Source organism: Parasteatoda tepidariorum, chromosome 9, assembly GCF_982258835.1.
Source record: "Parasteatoda tepidariorum strain Cologne lab strain chromosome 9, Ptep-v5.0, whole genome shotgun sequence".
Lineage (NCBI taxonomy): Eukaryota > Metazoa > Arthropoda > Arachnida > Araneae > Theridiidae > Parasteatoda > Parasteatoda tepidariorum.
The window spans coordinates 2,342,938-2,369,298 of NC_141763.1; the positions used below are offsets into that span (position 1 = coordinate 2,342,938).

The window sequence follows — 26,361 nt, forward strand, 5'->3', positions numbered from 1 at the left end:
AATAGTTTAAGTAATTATAAATAGTGGTTTTAAATAATCTTCTTTGGACTAAGATTTGTATGCATATTTTTTACTTCGCTAAATGTAAGTGTTATATTATTTCTGAATTTGAATTTTTACTTTTTGACTTACATAATTATGCATCATGTGTCAAAACTTTACTCATAGCCTAAAAAATGCTGCTAGTAAAATCTCCGTTATTTTATTTTTCCAGTGTGGACAGATATGAACAAATGTTTTTGGTTAAAAATTATTTAAAATAATATGTACTTTATTATTACTTTATAATGAAAATATTATTTGTCGTAAATTGCAAAATAATCAAATAATGATGTGACACCGCAATGAAAGAATTGGACGGATAATACTTCCAACGTCTTCCGTGTTGGATCTGCTTCAGTTTGTTCGTGCCCCCCCCCCCCCATTTTTTTAAATTTTGAAAGAATTAAAATGGAATGCTCAAATTGGGGATTTTTTAAAAAAGAAAATTTGTAGAGTTAGGAATAAAAGTTTATGATATATAGAGATATGAATGGCTCCAAGAAAAAATTATTGTTTTTCAGCAAATGGTGTTTATTTTAGGCTTTATTTTTTAAAGGTTTTTATTTTTCATGTTGTGTAGCGTTTTTAAAATGTCCTTAAAGGTACTTATTTTCGATTTTCATTTTTTTTAAAACCCTTAAAGGTGCTTTTTTCTTTGAGTATTCTTAAAAAGTGCTTTTGAAAAAGAGGTTTTTTTCTTTACCATGTCGATTTTCGGCACGTATTTTGCTAAAGCGTGGTTTTCACCTTGTTCTATTCAACGTTTTCGCATTTCATTCAACCACAATCCATTTCGGCCTATCGTCTGTCCAATTGCGTATGAAAGCAGCTATCACTTTTCATTTTTCATGAAATACTTGCGAGACCGCATGTGCGTCTCCTGACCTGAGTTCTTGGAGATTCTAGCACTCTCATGTGCAACTCTGCTGCATTTTGCTAGATATTCTCAATTCCAGGTTTCATTTTCCACCCTCATTTTCGGACAGAAAAATCTCTCGATCTTTTTATGGTGGCTAATATAATCAAGAAAAGAGTTCTTAATCAAAAACTAGTTATTTTATCACGATCATGTAAACTCTTTGAAAACAATTTTGCATTTTGTTAATGTATGCTTAAAAATATTTTTTTAGAGCTTAAAAAGTACTTAAAAGGTGCTTATTTTTTGTTGTGGCTATGTACCCTTTTTTTGTTTTGTTTGCTGTAAAAATATCTATAAATATTTTTTTAAGAAAAAATAAACAAGTCATTTTTATAATATGTGGACCATTCTCATGGAAAAATGCGTAAAAAGTTTAAGATTATATTATCAAATTCGAAACGCATTTTTTGGAGTAACAAACTGGCTCATGTGAACATGAATAAATGTATCTTAATTATTCCCTTGTATTTTAATGTAAGCCAATTTCTTATTCACACCCATTTTGAATATATGTGTAAACTAAGTTCTCTAGCAAAGTTTGTCTCAAAGTAGTAAAGTAGTCACTACAATACAAAAATAGTTTGTAGTCAGTTCATTTTTTAAAAAAATACTTGTGGTTAACTACATTTGTAGCAAGTTGTAGTTGTAAATTCTGTGTAGTTGCAGTGAACTACAAATATAATGTGGTTTTTCAAACTACTGGCTGAAACTCTTGCTAATCATACATTGGTGAATCTGATTAATTTAAGCTTAGAGTTCATTTCAAAAATTGAAATATATTATGTCAGAATATTTTGTCTCAATTCTCAGGGGTCTGTTTAGAAGAAATTTGGGTCTGTTAATGGACCCTTCACAAAATACCTTTTCATAAAAACGGACCCTTCACAAAATAATTTATCTTTTAATCGGACCCTTCACAAGTGACACTCGAAAGATGTTTGCGTATTATTGTAAATGGGCAGGGAAAATTGACTGATGCTGAGTGTTTTGTTAATCATGTTTTTCTGCTTTAATTCTAAGGCTAAGTTTGATCTCATTTCATTTATATTAGATCCCTTAACTTCTTCGAAGTAAAAAAAAAATTTATACATTCAAAATGTAGTATTCAAAGAAAATATATCTACTTCTACAAACATTGTGTGTACATTCTTATTGATATTAAAGGATATTTTTTTCTAAATAAATAATTGAGCAATATATTATTCATAAAATGTATTGATAAAATATTATGTAAATAAAAATTAACTTATATCAATTTTTAAAAAAAACTATTATAAATTTAAGAATTGTTTAAGTTTACTTAATGTGTAACACATTAAGAGTGATACATGACTAAGTTATGTTTTTTAAAATGTGTTCATTGAAATTATTAAAAATCTGAGTGATTTTGTTTCCATTATTTGTCCGAAATGAATATTCTGTGTTCTAATTTAGTAGCAGCAATAGCTGTTTATTTTTGAAAATTAAATATTTTCAATTATAATTTTACAGTGTTGAGCATAATCTTGTGTCCATTTACATTTTAAAAGCTCTTTGAAAAGGTTTTTTGCAATAACGGGACCCTAATTGCACAAGTTCACAAAACAGGACCGCGGTTGAAAGAATGTGACTTAACGCTTATTTTCTATTCGCAAATCACTAGTAATTTTTTCACAATTTTACAAAAACAGAACCTTTCACAAAATGTCTTGACAGACCCTGATTCTGGTATAATATTTTAAATTATAATTTTTATCTAAAAAAATAAAGATTGTTTATTTAAATAACTACATTGTTTCTCAATTCCATCATACTTTCACCGCTGGGTTTAAGTTAACCAGCTTATAAATGTTAGCAAAATGTAATTTCTTTGTGATAAGCCTAAATGGAATGAATGGAATTTTTTTTTCTTCTAGGCTGCTGTTGGGCAAGGAATGGTCAATGTTCCAGTTTATGGCTATCCTCAAACAGTAATACCTACTATGATACCTGCTCAATCCTTCAGGGTAACCAATACAGTTACATCTCTAAGTGATTTTAGGAAAAACTTTAAAAAGTTATTCCAAATTGGTTTTGCAGAAATTGTTTTATTTAACAAAAAATTTGACAAAAAAGCCCATTTATTAATTTTAGAATGCCGCTACTGGAAAAGCTGTTCTTTAGATTAGAACTATGTGCAAACAAATTGTTTAAAACTTTCTAGATTTTTTCCCCCTAAGAGTTTTAAATAATGAAAAAAAAGTCATTTAAAAAAAATATTTTTTTTCTATGTAAAATTATTATGCGTTGCTGTTTTTAGCATTTTGAATAAATAACTCTTAATTTTTATTGTCATTTTATTTGCATGTAGCATTTTACTTGATTTATAAAATTGGAGCTGATTTCATTTGTATATTATACCACATTATCCTTTTTTTTTATTGTTATCCCTGTTATTTTATTATTATTTTTTTTTTATTGTAATCCCTGCTATTATAGTCCTTTTTTATTGATTTGTATCAGGGTTTGTTGATTTAAATCAGCGCGATTTAAATCACGATTTAAATCAAATGATTTTTTTTTAAAAATCATTGATTTAAATCAACTAATTTTTTTTATATATATTGATTTTAAAAGTTAAAAAACAGTGTTTCAAATATTGATACTTTTATTATTTTCTTTTCTTTGTTTTAAAATTTATTTCAAATAAATTGCTACATTAATTAATTTTAGTTAAGGAAATTACTCTCTTTCTTGATGTGTGTTCAATTCCAACACATTTGAAATTACATTTTTAAAAATCTATTGATTCTTGAGATTGAAAGTACAGATTAAAGTAAACATTTAATGCTGTTTTAATATAGACTTGCATAGCTGTAGAAAATAATTAATAAACATGACTTTTTAAAAAAAAAAAATGCAAATAATGCTAATTAAAATTCTACCTTTTGATTGAAAAAGTATGGAATTAAAATCCACATTATATTTTATTGATGTAGGATTAAAAATGAATATTTTTATATAAAAATATATAGATTAAATATTTATTTTTTGATGAATGACTACATTTATAAACACAATCTGTTACATTTATTTTGCTATTTTAAAAATCAAGAGGAAAAAAAAGAAATCACAATTTTAAATTAAAATTGTGATTTGCTAATTGAAACTTTGCTTTAATAATTAAAGTACAGGGGTCTGTCCGAGCCAAATTTACTACCGTTTAGAGCTACCTTCACAAATTCAACTTTAGGAAAAACTGTAGAATAATTTCACAAAATACTTTTTCTTAAAATTTTAGTTTTGTGTTTCGTAGGAAGCGATAAATACATATTTTTACAATATTTTTGTGTTGCTTTTTTAATATAATTTTTTATTTTCACAAATTATGTCTAAATTTTCACAAAATAGGTGCCTTTCAGAAAAACATAAACAGACCCCTGAAGTACTCTTTAAATTCTCTATTTCATCTAGTCTTTAAATTTCAATCATGCATTTGTTCCAAAATGGTTGCCCATGCATTCAAAGCTATGTATTATAACGAAAAATTATTTTAGTAAGTTAAAGCTCGTAAAATATTGTTATAATATAGTTTTAATGTTAATTTAATTTTGACTAAACATTTATGAAGTATTTTTAATCATAAATTAATTTTCTTACAGTGTATTTGAGTAAAAAATCTGATTTAAATAAAAAAAAATCTGATTTTTTAAAAAAATTTTTAAAAAAAAATCAAAAAAATCTCAAACCTTGCTATGTATACACTAAATTGAATGAGAATAAAACCAAGCTGTCTGATTTAATAGTGAAGCAATTCAAAATTTTTTAAATGTTTCATGTGTAGAAAGTACAATTTTTTGACTTTTTTATGGAACTGACATTGCTATCTAAACAAATGAGACATTTCTTCAAATTCAATTTTTTATGCTTAACTTAATAAAATAGACCTTTGAAATCATTTTTAAAAGGAAATGAGGGTTTAATGTATGAAATATGCATTTTCTGACTTACCTTTTAATCTTAAAATATTTGTAACATCAAAACTAATAGATCTATCAAATCAATTCTATTTTTTTACTTTAGTCTAAAAAATACACAATAAATAATGTCTCCGGATTTATTGTCATAAAATTAATTTACATTGCATTAAGGGATCATAACTTCTATTCATCATTTTCTCATTGCATATCAGGAATATCATTTTTATGAAAAACCAATTTCTTTTTAAAATTATTTTTGAAATATACGAAGATTTTCAATTTTATACTTGCAATTTATTATTGTAAAATTTCAAGCATTCATTATTGGTATATGATAATTTAATTAAAAGTTACATCATTTATTTTAAGACAAATTTATTGTAATATATACACTATAAAAATTCATTAATAACTGGGAAAAAAAACTGTATTTTATAAAGAGCATACTTTTTCATGTACCCTATTATTTTGTTATTGGCTTTAAATGTGTTTTGTATTTTAAATAATACAAGAATCAATTGAAAAAGTCAAGTGAAATGTTAAGAACATTATTCATTTAAATTTTTTATTTTTTAATTTCATTCATAAAATTTTTGCAACTCTTTCCTTCTTCACCAAAAAAACCTTTCAAGATTCCACAAAATATCTGAAATAAAAGAAAGAAATCACTATCATGATAAAATTTTACACATTAACATTAGAATAAGGGGGATTAAATACCATTAATTTGAAATCAGTTAAGCCGTCAGGTATCCCTTATAAACTGATTTAAAGTTTGCCAGATATTTTGATTATAGTTCTAAGATCTAATGATCTTCTATACTCTAATGAAAGATGGCAGATATTTGGTTTTGTAGCTTTAACGTTTGGGCTGAAATTTGTTTTAAAAAAATAAATTATATTTATAAATGAAGACTATTAAAAATGAAAGTATATTGAAAAATTAGTAAGGTAAACTTACATACTTAGTACCATTGTAGAAAAGTAAAGTATCAATAGATAAATGTTAAGTATAAATAAAAAGTAAAGTATCGAGAGTTAACTTTGAATAATAATAAACAAAATATTATGCAAATCATCATTTAACAAAAAAAGAGGGGATGAATGTAGAAACAGATAAGCGAATTGGGAATTTGTATTTTTAAAAATTACTTCTTATGTATAATACTACTACGTTTTTTTAAAACTTTTCAATAATTACTGAAAAATGGTGTAACTTTGTGAGAGAGAAGATAAATATTCATGTTTTCTAACTTGTTTTAAAATTAACTTTTCAAAAATTAAAAGAATTCTTAGGGAAGAATAAAATAATTATTTCAATAATAATGATAATAAAAATAAAATAAATTTTTCAAATAATCAAACACATGCTTTAACAATCAGCTGAAATAACGATTAAAGTTTAAAAATAAAAAAATACAATGATTATTATATTTTATGTTACAATAATGCAACAAAGTTTGGCGAGTTGCTTGGCGGATATTTCAAAATGAAGTTTTTCACCAGTATAAATCTTTACATACATTAAAATAGAAATTATTTCTATCCAAAGTAATTATAACTTTTATTGGAATAAATTATAATAAGTTTTAATTTTATTAGTTTAAACCAAATATAAATATTTTAAAAGAAAATGTAGAAAATAGTTTACTGCACTCACCACTTTTGAAATGATGTGCAGGTTCCTGTTATGGTACATCAACTTCATTGAGATTCTCATCTCATCATGTAAAAGTATTTTTAATGCTTTAATTTAAAGGCAAATGTTATTATTGAACTAAAAAACTGTTCTGTTTCATCAACAAAAAATTTCATCTGATTATTTTCCTCATCAGCGTCGCCGCCATTTTTATTTACCTTTGTATATGTCATCCCACAAAATTGAAATGTCATAAAAAGCAAATGATCTGAATTGTTCAAGTGTTAATGGAGAGAGAAAAATTGCCTGAGCAGTTGCTAATATTTCGGGCAACCGTGATTTCTATATCGCATGAGGATTTTCGAGCAATTTTTGGAGAAAGTGGAGGATAGCGATTGACTTGCCAGTTTCATTGCCGATAATTGTCATCGTGTGATCTAACCATAATATGAATTTTGCTGCTTTTCTAAGCTGAAAACTTTTTAAGGAAATAAATTGGTTACATATTCTTATTTATATAAAATAATCATGTTTGAAAATTCGTTTGGCGTTTCTCATACATTTGCATTCTTTTCCAAACTTTATTTTTTGACGTTTATTTCAAATTAGCAGTTTTTAGTGTAATGTTCTACTTTTTAAATTACTTCTAGCGTTATATTAAGAACCCAATTATGTTTCTTTTTAAATCAAAATTTGTATTATTACTTTTGTGTTAAATTTGTCTTAATGTTTATTGAATTCATTGTGTCTTGTCTATGTCTTGTGTCTTGTCTATTTCTTGTGTATTTGTCTTTATTCAACTGATTGTTTTACCTTTTTCTGATATTTGCAAATAAATTCAATAACTGATAATAATAATTTTTGTAGCATGTATAAAAATGTATTCCTCTTTAGATTGTGTAACCATCAAATTGCTTCATTTTGAACTTTTCATTTTTGATTTTAGGAAATGTTGTGGGGTTTGTCAGAATCATTCGATCTCTCTCTTTCTCTGTGTGAAAGCATACATTGTTGCAGTAATGCTGTTAGATTTTTTTATTCCTAATTTTGATGAGATGAGTTAGTTAAATTTTTTAACTTATGTAAAGAAGAAAATTTTTCTGAATATAACAATATCAGCTGTATCAAAATTTGACTCAGTCTGTAACAAGCTCTCAAAAAACTTCTCAGAAGGTACTTAGCATTTCAAGGTTAGTGTTTAAGTTTCATTGAATAAGCTCAAACTTTAATAAGGCATTTTTATAAATTATGTTACTACATAATAATTCTAGTCTTAACTGAGCAGCCCCAGTTAAGCATTCTATTAATTTATCTACGTATCTCCTTCTCCTGACCTTTTCCATTTCATTTTTAAACTTCTACTGCGCATTATTATAGGGGGCGTTGGTTGTTCAGTTTTTAGTGTTTTCTTTTCCTCCGCTTTTGAAGTTGATTCTTGACCTGTGACTGTGAGTTTTTAATTTTCTGATGATTTTGATTGATTTTCTTTTCGTAATTTGTTTATTATTTTGAATGTATCTTGTTTTTCCTGGACCTCTATACAAAACCATCGGGGTACTGAGGGAGATATTTTAAGCATTTGCTTCTCCCTCAAATAGAAATGGTTTTGTTTTTAATGGCTACCGAGGCCGGTACCCCCTGAAGACGTCGGCTTCGGTGGTCATATTTTTATTTTATTTTATTTGTTTCTTGTAATGATAAAATGCTTATCATTAGAAATAATTTTGTTTAAAATAATGTTTAAGTATTTAAAAAATCGTTTACCAGAAACAGAATTATAACACCCTGTGCAGCATGTAACAAATCTAAATTTAAGAGGTGTTTTATGAAATTTAATGGTCGGAAATAAGTATGGGAAATTAAAACTATTTGGTTTTAATCCAATTTTTTTATGAAAAGCCAAAATTCTATTTTCAATTTCTTTCTTAGAGCTGTTAATCTTAAGGAAAGTATCATTATTATCATATTCAAAATCAATAACATTTCTAAAGAATTTTTTGCACATAAAGCCAAAATTATTTAAAGCTTTATCAACCACACAAATAATAAATTTCCTTTTCAATACTTCTATAGATTTAACAATATTAGAATTTAAATAAAAACCTTGGTATTTTGTGTTATTTAAAAAATTCAATTTAAAATTATATAAAATTTTATATTTCCATTCGAAAAATCCTTCTATTGGCCAGTTATATTTCCTTGAGCACTTTGCGATAAAGCCGTCTAAATCTTTACTAATTGAGGAAATGATAAAAGGCAAATTATAATTTCTTCTTGGTCTAAATTTTGTACCAAGTCCCATTAGCAACCTTAGATTTTTATCAGTAACAAGATCAAGGTTACCCGTAACTATGTGTCCGTGATCTTTATCAACAAAATCTTTATAATGCAATTGGTCACACAAACAGATATCCTCAAGTTCCATTAAATTTTGACAGTAAAAATTATAGTTACATATAATATTCTTCAACGTCTTGCTATATTTGAAACAAATCGAAACACTAATCTTGTCCTTAATAGGAAAAAAGTCACCAAGACCATTAACAACCATTGGTAATGAACCTCTTTCAAAAACCCTATCAAGAAATATAACAACACAATATTCTTTATTAGATCCTGAAACATTTAATGTATCAAAGTTGTGGATATTAAGTTTAAATTTTATAAGATCTGAAACAATAAATTTTAAATCAGGATTTGAAAATTTGACAAGTTTCATTTGAAATTTAATAAACCATTTTAACACTGAGTTCTTAATACTGAAGATGAAGCTTTTAATCTTTTTTATGTTAATATCACTAACATCCAAAGAACACAAATTTCTGAAAAGGACCACATTAAATTTATTTTTATGAGATTTGTCCTTATGCTTACCCCTGTTACCTCTTAAATTTTTAACAAACCTGTCGTTAAAAATATTTAACTTTTTGTAAATACAAACAGAATTTAAATCGAGGCTGCCTTCTCCATTAAGTTTACTATTAAGTCCATAAGGGTTTAAAGTTTTTAATTTACAAATATAAATATTTTCATGATCTAATCTCAGATTCAAATCTTCAATATGTTTAAGAATAAGTATATTAATGTCTTTAAAAGAATGTTTTTGGAAGTGAATAATTTCAATATCAGAATTATTATTTTTTTGAAATTTTTTAATAACTGAACGATGACTATTTATTCTTTTATTAAGTTCAGTGCTTGTCTGTCCAATATATTTTTTAAAGAGCAGGTTTTGCATTCAATAAGATAGATAATATTTCTTTGTTTGCAAAAAATTAATTTACTGGAATCAGAAATTTGATCTGAATGGTCTTCTTTATATTTTCTCATATATAGCTTTTGGACATTTGGTCCTGCTTTGAGATCCAAAAAAATGGGCATATGAGAAATTTTTTTGTCTTTGTACCTCCTCTCTGGTAATAATTTCTTTTTATATTGTATTTCTTTGCTAACCATGTATTACCATGTATCTTGATTAGTTACCATGTATCTTGAGCCCATCAGTTTTATTAGCAAAAATTAATAAGTTTTAAAACTCTTCTCGCTTTTATAAGTAATTAGTATTGGTGGAAGTCATAAGCATTTTTTGTATCTTATACTTTTCAAGTTATTTTTTATCAGCTTTTTAAAACTTATTTTTGCTAATTAAAAATATTTCTACTAAATTTAATTTATTTTATTTCAGGTTAAAGAGGATGCTTCTGACTACAGTTTCTTATACTAGCACTGTGCAGTTTTCCCTACTTATGTTGCTGATTTGTATGACAATGGCACTGACACATGATCAAACCTGATACAGGCATGTAGATTTTGTTGTTATTTCATTAATGCTCTGCGTGTGTATATATGTCTATATAATATAGCATAATAAATAAATACAAAAAGGACAAAAAAAACAAAGAAAATTAAGAAAAAAAAGTTTTATTTTTTAATACGTTTTTTTTGTTGTCCTTTTTAGATTTATTTATTATGCTATGTTTTAGTGATTATATTTAATGCAGCTTAGCTCTTAATGTTATCTACTATTAACTTACTTTTATTTTCCTTTTGCTTCCATTTATTAATTCTTTTTTCTAATTTCGTGTGCTTGGGACGTTGTGTGTGTTTAGGGCGTTGTTCTATGAGCCTATTTTTATGTGTTTAAACAGTTATAACAATTTTGTGCCTGGTAAAAAATATGTTTAATGTTAAAACAAAAATTTTTTTCACTATTTAAATTATTCTTCATGTTGTACCCGGTACAAAGAGCCTAATTCAGAGGGGAAATTCGGATAGACATCTTGCTACTCTGGAAGATAAAAATTTTTTGAATTACATTCCATGCCTGCCAAGTCTCCAGTTTTTTAATGAAGAATCCTGTATTTTATAACTATCTCCTGTTTACCTGTACATTCTCAAATTTCTCCGTATTTGTTGAAGAAATTTTTAAAATAACTTTCTGCCTATAAAATAATTGATGGCAAAAATACTTCTCTTCTTCCTCAACAAATGGTGCTATTGCCAGGCAGTATGTTGAGTGTTTATATTTTAAGTAATTATAAATATTGCTTTAAAAAAATACTATTTTGAGATTACGAATTATATACAAATTTTTTACTTCAACTAACTGTAACTGCGTTTAATATTTCAAATTTTATATCTTTCTCTTTTTGAGTTACTTGATTATGTGTGATGTATCAAAACTTTATTTGTAGCCTAAAATATGTCATTAATCTGTTCTTTTATTTCTCCAATGTTGGCAGGTATGACATTCAATGTCTGAAATTTTACTGGCTTATAAAGCGTGTGGTGTTAAAAGGTGCAAAACTTGCCCTAATATTGACCACAAACATACGATTCTTAATAACGATAGCTCCATTCTTTTTTGTATAAGTAAAAATTTTATTTATATGTAAACCTGTGGTTTTTATAATATGAAATATGTTGGACAAACCAATAACTATATTAATATTTGAATTAATCAACACTGTTCTGATAACAATAAACAGTAATAAAATTATCAATAATCTGGAATTGAATCATTATAGGGAACATAATTTTCACAGTGTCAAAATTAATATTTTAGATATAGTAGAAGATTTAGATTTAAGACTACAAAAAGAAAATTTCTGCAGACTTTTATACAAAACAATTTTGCTGTATGGGCTAAACGATACCTTCCAACATACACAGATTAACTTTAATAACTCCTCAACTTATTCACTTTTTCATATAAAAGATAAGCGTACAAATCGATGTAAACGGGGATCAAGACGTAATAGAAACTCTCTTAATAGTGACAAATTAAATATAAATTTCATTTCTAAAATGGAAAAAGATTTTAATAAACATTATAATATTGAACCAATTAAAGATTTTATTTCCCCCCTTAAAAATAATGATGTATATAAGCTTCAAGGTCTTATTATTAACTTTTCTTTTATTAATTTGCATTACTTTGTTTCGAACTTGTAAAAGCTAAAATGAGTAAAATTTCCCTGAATAAAAAGAAAAATTTAGATAATTAATATTTCGTTAACTTTCAAAATTCTATTTTCAATAAGATCAAATTTCATAATATTTTTGAAAATGTATTTCCATTAAAAGAATTTCACATAATTAAAAGCTTTAAATATAATAAATCTCTTGGTAGAACTATATTTAATTATAATGATGTTATCAAAAATTTTGGGAAAAGTTATATATCCGATTATGAATGTCACTGTGAAGAAGGAAAACATTAAAATATTATTGATAAACATAAACATATTATTACTGGTAATTTAAATATTATAGAGAACTTAGGAATTTAATGATAAAAGGCACAAAATTAGACCCATTTACCATATATAGGGATGAGATTCTTCCGCGGATTTCCGCTTTTTTTCAGATTTTTCCATTTTCTCCGCTAATTTCCGCTGAAATTTTTTTTTTGCTTTAGTTAAAATATTTTATCAGGAATTTAATTTTCCGCGGAGCGAAATCATTGAAGTCCTTATTCCTCTCTCTGAAGTTTGTTTAAAAATCATTTTCTTGGGAGAAAACTGGTTGACCTTTTATATAGGGATGAGATTTTTTTTGTCTCTCGAATTTCAGCCTTTTTATCTAAAACTCCGATTCTCTAAAAGTTTCGTTTGTGTTATATATAAATATCCCGCTTTTCTTTTAAAATTCAGTCGTTGAAGTAAAATAATTATATTTATTTACGATTTTCAAAGATAAACAGAAAATTCAAACTACGTCCTAGCTGCTAACCCTTCCGCATTCTTACTTATATTAGCTATTTTCTCCGATTTCATGCACAGAAAATAAGATTTTCCGTATTTTTTATTTGTTGGCGGGATAGCTCGTATTTTCGTAATTCAGACGTCGCTGCTTCTTGTATTCTGGCGTGAAAACAAACAAAAAAAAGAGAGAAAAAAATAGAGGTGGATTTGCGGTGAAAATATTTATTTGCTCATTCAATTAATCATGTAAATTTTTTTTTATTATATCTAAACAAAAACAATACAAACAAGCCTTTTAGAAATCCCAAGTCCAGACTCATCAAATATCTCGATTTTTATTCACGCGATTTTAATATCAATCATTGATTTTCGTATTTACCTGATTTAAAAGTTGCGCATTGCGATTCTTATTTACGCTATTTAAATATCGTACATTATGATTCTTATTTACGAGATTTAAAAGTTGCGCATTGCGATTCTTATTCAGGCGATTTAAATATTGTACATCGAGATTCTTATTTACGAGATTTAAAAAACCAATATCGCGATTTGTATTTACGAGCTTTTAAAACCCTATGTAGCAATTCGTATTCACGCGAGCTTAAAATCCAATGTCGTGATTCGTTTTTGCGGTTGTAATATCGCACGATTTAAAAATTATGCATCGTGATCTAAAAATTACGGATCAAGATTTGTATTTTCGCATTTTTTAAACTCGATGTAGAGTTTCATATTTACGTGATTTAAAAGCCTTATATCGGGATTTATAATCACATGGTTTACAAGTTTAAAAATCGAACTTTTTTTGTCAAATTTTTGTTATATATATATATATATATATATATATATATACATATATATATATATATATATATATATATATATATATATATATATAGTTATATATATATATATATAGTTATATATATTTATATATATAGTTATATATATTTATATATATATTTATATATATATAGTTATATATATATTTATATATATATAGTTATATATATATAGTTATATATATATATTTATATATATATAGTTATATATATATATTTATATATATATATATATATATATATATATATATATATATATATTGGATTTCCTCTTTTTTACTTTCTGACTACTCTCATCCCTGCATATATCAATTAATAAATTTCTAAAATACTTTCTTAATGATCTCAATAGTTTTTGTTGAAAGATATCAAATAGGTTATCTTTACCTGTAAGTATGTTAACTGAATGGAAATAGGTTCTTTATTATTACTTTAAAAACTTTGTTTTTAATAATAAGGATAATTTAAATAACTGTAACAATTCAACAAATTTTTCTATAATTGTTCAATAAATAAAGCAACTACAAAAATATTTTATAGTTTCCCCATAGACAAAGCTAACAGTAACTATCCAATCTTCTGTAAAAAATTCTATATTGCACTTTTAAATACGGAGTTAAAAATAGTAAAAATTTTTGGCTTTATATAAGAGATTAAAAATTAAAATTAGCAATATACAATTTCCTTACTTAATTATCAGTCCTAAATTTCATAAAATTCCTATAAAACTTAGAACAATCCCATGTCACTAATACTTACCTAACTAAATCTGGCACCATTTTCTCTAATTACTGAAATAAAATTATTAACAATATTATTAAAGAAGGTTTTTCTTGGATTATCACTAACAATCAACCGATTTTAGAATTTATTAAACATATTAAAATTAATTCTATTGTGACTTTTGATTTCCAGGATCTTTTCAATAGCATTCCCCTTTTTAAACTAAAAGATGTACTTTTGAATTTTTACCATGCTTTTAAAAATATCCTTAGTCATGATTTTGTTTATTGGGAAATTCTAATTAATTTTTGTATTTTTAATAATTATCTTTGCAATGAAAAAGATATTTTTCTTTAAATTGATGGAATACCACAAGGATATAATTTTTCATCTCTCTTATCTAACTTATTTTTGCACTATTAGTAAAAAAATTATACTCTTAATATTAAATTTGTTTTTAGATTTATTGATGATTTAATTATCTATAATTTTCAAGATTATACTTTTTTATTAAACAACATTTACCCCGAGGAATTATTTTTGCTTTGTAATAATGATGATAATATTAATTTCAATTTTTTGGATTTGGGTATTATAAAAGAAAATATCTGCTTTGTGGATTTGTAAGATAAAAGAAATGATTTTAACTTTAATATAAATAAACTAATTACTTAGAATTCTAAGAACATCTATTTAAATACCATTTTTAATCAAATGAATAGAATTGAATGAATATGCAGTAATATTTATTTATCCAAAAAACAAATAGAAAAACTCTTTCAAAATTTATTAGAAAAAAAACAATGGACAACAACTAAAGTAATTAAATTCTATATAAAATCATTTAGTTAATTGTATATTATTGTAAATAAATTTACTAAAAAACTTCTTTGTTAATTTATATAATTTTTACCATGTGCAAATCCATGACAAAAATTATTTACAAAATAGGCAATTCATGTTTTTTTTTCTTTCCTTTTTTATTTTTTTCTTAAATAGAAGTTAATTTTCTAAAATTATTAATTGTTAACTTCTTTAAATTATCCATTATAATTATTACCTTGTGCATATCTATTTTCAGGCCCATCCTTGGTAACTAACAAATCAAACGCACTTCAGTACTGCAGTAAGAATCCACTATGAAACAAAACCCTCTATTTATGCTTTTACCTCAATTTGAGCTTCTGTTTTCATATTTTGTAACCTGGCAACCTTATTGTAAAAATATTTTAAATCATTCTTGAAAAAATTCCAATTTATGTAAGTTCAATTGAATATAGATTTTGTTTTATGTTTTATTCTGTTTTTCATTTTATTTTCTGATTTTGCGTGATATTTTTACTTAATGTTTTCTATTTTATTTGTTGTAATTTTTTGTAAAATTTTCTTTTAATTGCTCCTCACACTATTGTATTGATATATTTTGCTTTGGCTATATTGATACAATATTAGAAAGCACTCCTTTCTGCGGATATAATCGCTTGAGCTGATGAAAAGATTATTTACGGCGTTTTATTAATTTCCCCCCTTTTTCGGATTTTTATTATTATTTTTCTTTTTCCCCTTTTTTCATTGTTCTATAATTTTTTCCATGTTTTTTTCTACATTTTGAATTAAAAAAAAAAACTTATAAATTAAAATTGAAAATAATATTTTTTATCGATTTAAGAAGGTTTATTATTTATTCTATTCCTGAAATGATCATAAATGCTCGTATGCCACTATTCTTTTTGTCACCTTTACAGTCTATAGGAATCTTGAATTTTTTTTTTTTATCAGGAAAAAAAATTTGTAGAACTAGAATGTGATGAGGCTGCAGTGTTTCCATCTTGTAAGTTGAAAGCATTGCTCGGGAATCTGTTGTGTAGTGATCATCTGCATGCCAAAAGAAAAATTATAATTTGCTAATGCACAAGTCTACTCATATCGTGCCTTTATCGTGACTCATATCGTAGCTCATAGCCCAATCCACTTTTACTGATGAATTCATTAAGAGAAATAATAGCTAAAATTTTTGTAAGACAAATTCATCTATAAATTCTGATTGGGAATAAGATCTATAGAGTTCTGTCCAGATCTGGATACAGATCTACAAGTTTATTTATTAATTGTTCTTATCTCTTCAGTTTTTTTAAAAGTATGTCGAGCATTCTATATCAAAATATAATGAATAAAATGTAACAATTTATTTCTAGTTTTCTTTTCTTTCTTAGTTAATAAAACCTCAATGATTATTATGCAATTTTTATAGTAATTTTTACCTGAAAAGTATTTCAATTCACCCCTATTTGTTGTGTAGTGTATCTACCACTACAACAGAACAACTACCCGGTCACCAATGTGGGGGAGAAGTTATAGCAGATATCAACCTTCGCCTATGAAAAGCCACCCCACCATAGAATCGAATTAACATGTTTTATATACTAGTGAAATGGAATTGTATTTTTGTAGTGGTAGATACACTACAGTTGCATCCTCCCTTCCGCGCAATTAAATTCTGTATTTAGTGGTGTGCCGAGATATTTCATTAATGATTATAAATATGCTGACATAATTTAAATTCCGAAAATATACCAATAAGCAATCATGTAAGTAAATTAATTAAAAATACTTTTCACGTCTAGTTTTGAACATAAATGACCCCCGTAAGTAGTTTATGACCATAACTGGACAAATGGTGCATTTTAATTATCTTCTAAGATTAGGTTTAAGGAGTGCTTGAACTTGAAATATGTAACATTGTTGTAGAATCTGTTTCGTATATGTGATGTAAATGTAAATAATGCAAAACAGAACAAACAAACAAAACTGACAGCAAATTTTTTTTATTATTTTGTAATTTATATTATATCTGTTTTGCTTTGTATATTAGATTTAAAATCTTATAAATGTTGATGTAGTTTTGTTTCACTTGTAAAAAATTTTTTCCAGTATATGGTATCAGCATTACATGACAGTGTCATGTCAACATTATCATCTCATCATGAATTTACTCCTGAGGCTCGGCTGTTTGCATTTCAGAAGAAAATTTACCTTACTATAAAGAAAGTTAGTATTTGAAAGTTTTTTTTCTTCTTTTAAACTAAAAGAATGTTCAAAATTCGAATATTTTTATTAATGAATTAATTGTTCACTTTTCATTTCCTTTGTTCTCCAAACCTTTTTTCTTGCTAGAAAATATAATGTGTGCTTGTCTTAATATCACTTTTTTAAAAAAAATAAATTGGTTCTTATTTTGTTTTTTTCAGGAAACGTAGAGTTCATCTTCTATTTTTCAATAAGTAGCAATAATTACTGAGTAGTTAATAGCTTAGAAATGATTTAAAATAAAAAATTGGGAAATAAAAAATTTTCTTTAAAGAGACTTACTAAAAGTTAAAAAAAAAACTGATTGATTGAGAAAGTAAATATCTCATTCATTAAAATATAGATGTTTTTAAAGTTTCTTTTGAAAACTTATAAGAAAGTTCTTGAAATTTGGCAATGATGTGATGTATATAAATTTCACATTTTTATAAAAATTTGATTTGGTTACTGACTTAAGGAAATTCATTAATATGTGCCTTCAAAAATTTTATTAAAAAAAATAGTTTAAAACCGTTTTTGTAAAAAGTTTCATTGCTTAAATACAATGTTATAAAGATTAGCTCAAGTTAATTTTATTTGTGTCATGTGTTATAAATTACGAAATCACTTGTGTTCTATCTGTTTTATTAACATCATTGATTATTTTTAAAAAAAACTTCAATAAATATATATTTTTCAAAAAATATTTTAGAAAGAATTGCAATTTATATACTAGGAAGTTTTAAAGGGCATTCGAATGAAAGGAAAGCTTAATCCAAGGTGCTTTTTGGGAGCATTGCATTCCTCACAATCACTCTAGTGCTGAATATTTTTAAATATAAAATAATTAAACTGAAATCTTAAGAAAACAAATAAATTTTTGTACGTTAACCCTGTTATATTTTTTAAAATAAATTATTTTTTAGGCAGACACTGTTGGAACTTGCTTCAATGAAATTGTTTTCTCCTGAAACTTATTTATCACTATGCCACTGATCTTAATATGAGGTAGAACTAATGCTGTTTCATGTAATTTTTTTTTTTTTTTTTTTGTACCAAGAGCTACAATTTCTTCAAAATTGTGAAGTTACATCTATAATTAAAATCAATATACTACAAAACAAATACTTTTTAAGCAAGCTTACTTTTTACAATTTTAAAATAATTTTGAACTACTGAAAAATGTTCTTACATCTATGTTTTCATAAATAGACCTCTAATATGAAAATATGTAGTAATGGGAAAGATTGAGGAAAGATAAGACAGAAACATAGCAATAAAAAGCAAAGCAAAAATGTATGTAAAGATTTATAACAAATATAAAAATTGCTTTTGAAGACTGATATAGACTATTGCTATTATTTCATAACCCTATTGCTAGTACCTAAATCATTAGATAAAAATTAAAATTATTAAAGTGAGTTTGGACTATTCTACAATTTGCATTTAGATGCTATTTATTATTTGTTGTTATTCATCTGTCAATTTTCCCAACTTGTGCTGTGACAAATACTTCCATATGATTGATTGCATGCATATATTTTTACTTTCGGATCATTAATGCATTCTTTTTCCTATGAAATTGCAAAAAAAATTTCTTATTATGAACAATTAATAGTGACTAATCAGAATTTAGAAGGATATTTGAAACATTAAATTATGTTTTAATAAATTTACAATTGTTACTAGAAATGACTCATACGTATTTAATTGCAATACCAATATGCCTGTACATTATGCATAAAACAATTTAATACTTTGTTACCTGGTGAATCAAACTTCACTTATTTACATGCAATTTTAATGTTTGAAAAGGTTAATTTTAATAATAACAATTAATTAGAGCCAATAAACTATTTTTTTTTTTTTTTGTCTGAATAAAGGTATTTTTTCTTCCAATGGATTTGGATTATTGTATCTAAAAATAGTGGGAATTGCTATCTGGAAATTAACTAAACCAGGAGAGTAGGCATAAGTTTGGTCCCCTTAATTGTCATTTTATTTGTTTGTATTTATAGAACCATTCAAGCAAATCAAAAGAAAAATTTTGTCACTTGTAAAACTTATATAAAGAAAAAATTTTTAACTTTTGAATAACGAATTCGTAACGAGGTTCATAACTTTCTGTATTGTAAAACAGAATAATTTTCTTTGTATAATGTGTGAATTGTAAGGTATATAAATTTTGACATTGTTTAAAACTATAATTTTTAATAATGAAATGCAAAATTCAGGATTAATCACTAATATAGGAAAGAATATATAAAATAAGACTTTTCTCGAAATTTTATACTTTTTCACTGATTCTAATTGATCTTTGGATTTTTCTTTTTTAAAATTACTTAGTTTAAAATGATGAAAAAATTTTTGTAGCTCAGAATTGAAAATGTTTTGCTCATTATTAAAATATTTTGTTAAAAAAAATTATATAAATTACATTTTCAATGAAATTATCTTACAATAAATTATGAGTATAATATTATCTTACAATAATTGAATGAGTTTCATATCTTTTCAAAAAAAATTTTTTGATTTGCTCAAATAGTTCCAAACCTATGATCAAATATGCAAAAATTAAAATTAACACATTAACTTTCAATGGCTGTTCAGACTAAATTACTGTGGCCATATTTTACAGATGTCCACTTTGAAGATTAAGAATTTGAATCTGTGAGGGGAAAAGAATGCAGAGAGATTCAGTTAAGTTTTAACAGACAAAAAGTTTTTATGTCTGATTTAGTTACTTTAAATATTATCTGCTCTAATTAGCATATTTAAGGTTATTCCTTTAAATCATTAGGAATAAATGTTAGGGCTATAATATGATGATTACATTAAAAATAATTTAGGTGTTTTTTTTTTAGTTTGTGCATTGAGCAGTAAAACTTAGGAGCTGACTTATCTTGTATTATGTACAGAATAGATTTAGTTTCAACTATCTCCTCTTAAAATCTTCGATTTAACAATATCTCAAGTTTTTATTAAAGGAATAGTTATTTAATATGTATATTTTTTGAAAAAAAAAATAAGCATTCTCTTTTTTTATTTAAAAAAAATTAAATTTACGCTATCGCTTCTGTATATGAGAATAAGAGTTTATTTTAAAAATTGAATTTTTTTCCTTCTAGAATAACTTTAGTAATTTTGATTTAATTAACTCAAAAAACTAATTACAATTATTTCCTCTACCTTTCTTTACTTTCTATTAACTTTTGAAATTTGATAATTACATGAAATATTTTTAAAAACAGCACACTGTTGATTTTAACTGAACTACTTTTTTACTAGATTATATGCAAATATCATGCACGTCATAAAAACGTTTTGCAACTTTCACCCTTATTTGGTTCATTTTTGTCAGTGTTCTATGTTAGCAGTGAAGACATTGAAATTAAAATCTATAGCTTTTCAATTTTAATATAATGAGGAATCTGAAGCTAATTTGATCAGTATTATTTTTCTAACAATTGCTTGTAGTGATATAGAAACTGAGCTCCATTTACACACTGCCATTATCATTTGCAATTAGATGACAGAAATCCATTCAAATTTGGCAGAAAAGAATTTAATTGTCTTTTCAGACTTCCATCACTTCACTTGTTTAACCACTTTGTTAGTGTTAAGTGTAAGTATCTCAATCAGTTCATATATTTCATTTTTATGAATGAAGCTTAGGTTTTAATCTTTGAATTCCAAATTGCTATACAATAAATGTTTGTATAATTTGTAATACATAAGACAAAAATAACTTCACCTTTTATTTCAAATATGTAAGTTTCCAAAAAGAGAGAAAGAAATCTTACACTTGTAGCTTATAGTTTTATTCACAAAATTCATTCTACTGTGTGTCTGTTTTTTTAGTTGTTTTCATAATTTTTGTGTATTAAATGAACATTAGGTAGATACTTTCCCAGTTCAAAAATATAAAATCATAAGAAGAAAGATAAAAAAATAGCATTTCCAATACTATTTATTTATAAGTTTTGATAGTATTTTAGAAAAATAGTATTTAAAGTGATAAGTTTGAGGAAACTTAAGGAATAGTGGTTCTTGAAATAAACCCTAAAATGTTTCTCTTCTGCTCTGTCATATTTTAAACTTAAGTGTTAAATACTCTTAAAAGATTCTATAAAGTATGTAGAAATAAACTAATAAAAATGTAAACTTTTTTTTAAAACTTATTACCGCTGTCCTTAAATTGATGTCATATTTGTCAGCACTCATTTACTTTTTTTTAAGCTACTCAATAGAAATTCGTGGATGGCAACACTTGTTTATCATTGAAGACTGTTTCGAAAGGAAATCATCTACTTTGAATGTTCTGTTTAGTTGATGAAGCTTTTTTTTTACTATGCCTTGTCTGTTATCATAATTATTTGTATTAAAAATGTTTATTTATTCAACTGAATAATTTAGCTTTTTAATTTTTTCGTCTAAATTAAATAGAATTTATTGTTTTTGTTTTCTGATTTATTTTTTTAAGAATTAAAATACTGTTTTCTGAATTTTCATTCTTTTACAGACATGACTCTTTTTGAAAAGTTTTTTTTTAAAAACTTTGTCTGCATTCAATATTATTAAAATTATGCAAGAAATATTTTTGTCAAGAATATGTAAAAATAATAAGTATTAAGGCAACAGACTTGCCAATCCTTATCATATCGTATCTGACCGAAAATGTATTAATTAAAAATACTTATAAAAAATATGAAAAACATTTAAATAATAAAGAAGTTTATTTACTTTTGTATTTTTAAAAATTATACACTCTGCATTATTTTTAATTTTCATGTAATGAAAAAGTGTTTTTTCTTTTTCCATTTTTCGAGTGACACCAAATTAAAAAAATGATTCTGTTTCGATTGAATGGCTGGAGTTTTTTTTAAAAAAATAATTCTACCAATTGTTTTTACAGCTATTTGTATGCCTCTTTTTATATTAGGGATGAAAATCTAATAGAATTAAAATACTGGAATATTTTATATAATGTGAGAATATGTGTGAACTTGTTTGCTTTAATTTCAGTCTTCAATAGGGAAATGCATTTATAAATTTTAATTATAAAATATATTTTTCAAAAAAGTGTGTTGCATGTTTATAATTCTTTTTTTTTTTTAAATGTAAGTATTGTTTTCCATATTATATATGTAAACATCTGTTATATATATATGTAAACATTATCTTGACAAAATATTTCATAATTTAACAACAGTTGCCCTTCACGATTGGAAAACATATGGTGAAATGAGGAGCTTAACTTCATATAAGTATCGCTTAGAAACTGTCAATGCCCACCTTCCTAGTCAAAATTTAGAACAGGTTTGTTTTAAAATTTCAACATTTTTTCCGCTTAAATAATTTTTTTAGGGTTTAGATGTTCTTGAAATTATGAGGAATACTCATTTAACATTTGTATCCAAACTCTCTCTCTATATATAATCTCTACCTGTACGATCTCTATAATCAAGTGAGGCTTCTTCACTATTTCAATGTACACATTATTTAATCATTTCTTTATTCATCTTAATCTTGAATTAATTTAATGTTTTCTTAAGAGTTATTAAAGAGTTATAGTCATCATTATAACTCTATTTTACATACTTTATTTTATATCCGTGTTGAACAGCTGGCCCAATTTTCTGTTTACGACTACTGATGTTCAACTCCGTAGCCTTGTAATTTTAAACTAGTCCAGAAGACAAGTCTTAGATCAGTACCCTCAGAGCAGGGACTACAATAGGGGACAGTTTACTTTCCCCTCCGGAAAAATGAAAAGCAGCTGGCCATTTATAAACCGGTTTGTTGCTCAAAAAGTGGCGCTGATTACTTTTCTTCAGGGATAAAAAAAAGTGCATTCCATACATTTTTTCCATGCGTTACAGTTGAATAGTCGCTGTGTTACTATATATTTTATGTATTAATTAAATTTTGAAATAAAATTCACAATTTTAAAATGCCAAGAGTGTGTTTTTCTACAGGATGCAATACCGGGTATGTGAAACAACGAAGAGAAACAATAAAAGATGGGGGAAAAGTACCCAGTCTTTTTCAAGCACCAAAGGTATGTGCACGTGTTATTTAAATATGTATCTAAGTTATGATTATACATCATATAGTACATATGTCATGAATTGATAATCATTAATCATTATGTAGTTTCGATTTCAAAACTGTTTTTATTAGCTGTATCGCATTTGGAGATGAAACGAAGCTATTGTTTAAAATTTTGCAATGATTGTTTTATGATAAATTTCTTTGAAAAATAAAATATATATATATTGACGTTAAATACAATACGATATATATATATATATATAATATAATTTAAAATTGAAAAATATAATATAACAAATATGTTACATATAATGATAAACTGATCAGATGTCTTAGATTTAAAATTAAAATAACGAAGAAGTGATTAATTAAGGAAAATATATACCATGCACATAAAATAAATATTATTTAAATTAAAACATTTGTATGTAAATGAATATTTTTGTATGTATAATAGCTGAAATTAATTAAAATTCAATAATTAAATTTAATTTACTATTAATTGTACTAACTTATATAATAAAAATAATAATACTTAATAACTTCACAGAATGATAAAAGTTAATAGCTCATTTAATGTAATTTAGTTTATTGATAGGGTTTTCATTCTTTCTGTTCAATATCAGATTTATCACTTGAATTGGTTAAGTATGAATTTGCTTTCTTTATATTTCCTTTTCTTAAAGGATGATATCAGGTAATGGCTGTTATGATTTTATCCTTGTAAACTTCTTTCGTTAAAATATTTACATCCTCTGGTTCTATGTTCTGCTGAGTGTTGAAGAAAATTTTTATTAACTTTTTTGTAAACATGTGTTGTTGGAAAATGTTATTTTCATAAAAATTTCGTGATTACATCACAATTGAAATTGTTCTGACTACATGAAACATTCTGTCCATTAATATTTATTATATAATAATTTATTTATCTGTAAATTAGTATAATATAATAATATAATATAATAATTTATTTTTCTGTAGATAAATCAATCAATAGTGATTATAACCTTTACTATTAAAAATATTGTTCTAATTATCATTATCATGCAAGTAACATTGAATAAAGTGCATAATTATTATGATTTTTAATAGCTTAGTTATTTTGAGTAGTTGATTAATTAAATTAGTTCCTTTTATTCTGACAGCAAAACTTATCCTAGGATTTCAAATTTGGAAAAAAGGATAAAGCTGAGTGTCAAGTCTTCATGGCCAATACTAAAGAGATTAAAAAAATATTCTCATTGGCATAGCATTTCAGGCTTTTTCTTTATCATCCTAATTATTGCATAAAATTTCATGTTTTCCCTAAGAAGTAGTTGTGGTATAACATTTTATTTGTTACATTACTTATAGGATACTAGTTTACTTGATAAGTGGAAGAGATCTATTCCACGAAGTGATCGAGAATTAACTTCCAAGAACTTTGTTTGTGCTTTACACTTCAAAATGAAGATTCCAACGACCAATTTCACTTCATTATGAAGTGAAAATGGTCGATGGCTCAGTTCGTATTCATATTTAAATTATTTCATTTTCGTACTTTATTGTACCCTTTTTATTTATTAAGTATTATTTTTGTAGATATGGAAAACTGAAAGGGATGGATCTCTATTAAAGAAGGGTGCTGTACCTTCTATTTTTCCCAATCTTCCTCATTATTTGTCTGATTCCACAAGTGTTAGAAAGCCACCATCCAAAAGAGCTCGATTGGAAACATTGCCAGTAAATTTGGTACGGATATCTGCAGTAACTGGTAATTTTACACTTTGCTTTAAATAATCATTAACTTAATTGCCTGGAATTTAGATTACTATATATAGTTATAATTAATGTTAATTTTAGATGAAAACAATATCAGTACAATTTCTGAGGATGTTGTGCCCTTTTCTTATAATGAACTGAAAAAGGCTGCTATGTCTCCACTTGCAAATTCCTCATGGTCGACATCAAAAGCAACAGATTTTGTTGCTTTTCTTCTTTGGAATAATGACTGTGTAGAGATGAGTATAGTAGTTAGAGAAGATCTTATTCCAAAAGTATGTGCTTTAATTCTTTATACAAGTGTGCTTTAATTTTTAATAAAATTTTTAAAAAAAGTAGATGACTGAAGTAACTGCTTCTAAAATACTTTTAATCGCTGGTCTGCATAGTACTTTTTAGCGCAGCTTCCAAAAAAGCATTATAGACTCAGTCTTTTGTTTACTTATTACTATTTCTTTTCATATGCTTTTCATGTTATTTTTAGTTTACATGTCAAGTGTTATATTGACTTTTTTTTAAAAATATTTGACTATTAATTTCAATTGTTCAGAAATTGTTTCTCACAATGTCAAAAGCAAAAGTGTTACTTAATATAATTATTTATCCATAAATTATTTGCATTCAGGAAGTAGAATTGTAAAAATACTTTTTTTCTTGGATAATTCTGGATATTTTTCCGTATCTCAGAATTCTATGAATTTTCAAATAATTTTTTCGAAAAGTTTTTTTTATTTTTAATTTTTTAGATTATTTATAACAGTAGCAATATTGTACCAAACTCTTTAGGAAAATTGTAACATGTAGATCAATATAAAGCTTGTTTGACTTTTCTTTAAGGCCTCTATTAAAGGAATTGCTGTTTCATTTAACATTCAAAATGTAAACTGCCAAGAAGATTTATTTTAACTTATAGGTATCCTTGAAAGAGCAGTTGTTTGTAAAGGGGCTGGAAATAATAAGTATGATATGATAATTATTATTAATTGATTACAGAATGTTTTTTTAATTAAGATTTTGTGTGTACAAAAAGTTTTTAATTTTACCTAAATCTATCCATAACTATGCAGTGAACAGGGTTCCTACACGGTCAGGAAAACCTGCAAAAGTCAGGCTATTCTAAAATTAGCTAAAAAATCAGGAAAAAGTCAGGATTTTTCTTACATATTCATAA

General features: G+C 25.4%; 1 protein-coding gene and 1 long non-coding RNA gene across 3 annotated transcripts in view; both read left to right on the forward strand.

The window, feature by feature from the left end:
• Positions 1-13,533, forward strand: part of LOC147803245 (uncharacterized) — a 31,143-nt gene extending 17,610 nt beyond the window's left edge. The window contains exons 3-4 of one of the 2 annotated variants that reach the window (XM_087150646.1): positions 2,857-2,946; positions 10,224-13,533. In XM_087150646.1, coding sequence (XP_087006772.1) covers positions 2,857-2,946; positions 10,224-10,262 — 129 coding nt within the window. In that variant the 3' untranslated portion in view covers positions 10,263-13,533. Of the gene's footprint in view, positions 1-2,856; positions 3,838-10,223 lie in introns of those variants that run through there. The other variant, XM_087150645.1, reaches the window with a different exon arrangement.
• Positions 13,534-14,603: 1,070 nt separating this feature from the next.
• On the forward strand, positions 14,604-20,390 carry LOC147803246 (uncharacterized). The gene is made up of 3 exons (XR_015428939.1): positions 14,604-15,569; positions 17,241-17,357; positions 18,302-20,390. It is a non-coding gene; the product is annotated as an uncharacterized LOC147803246 (long non-coding RNA).
• Positions 20,391-26,361: the final 5,971 nt, after the last annotated feature.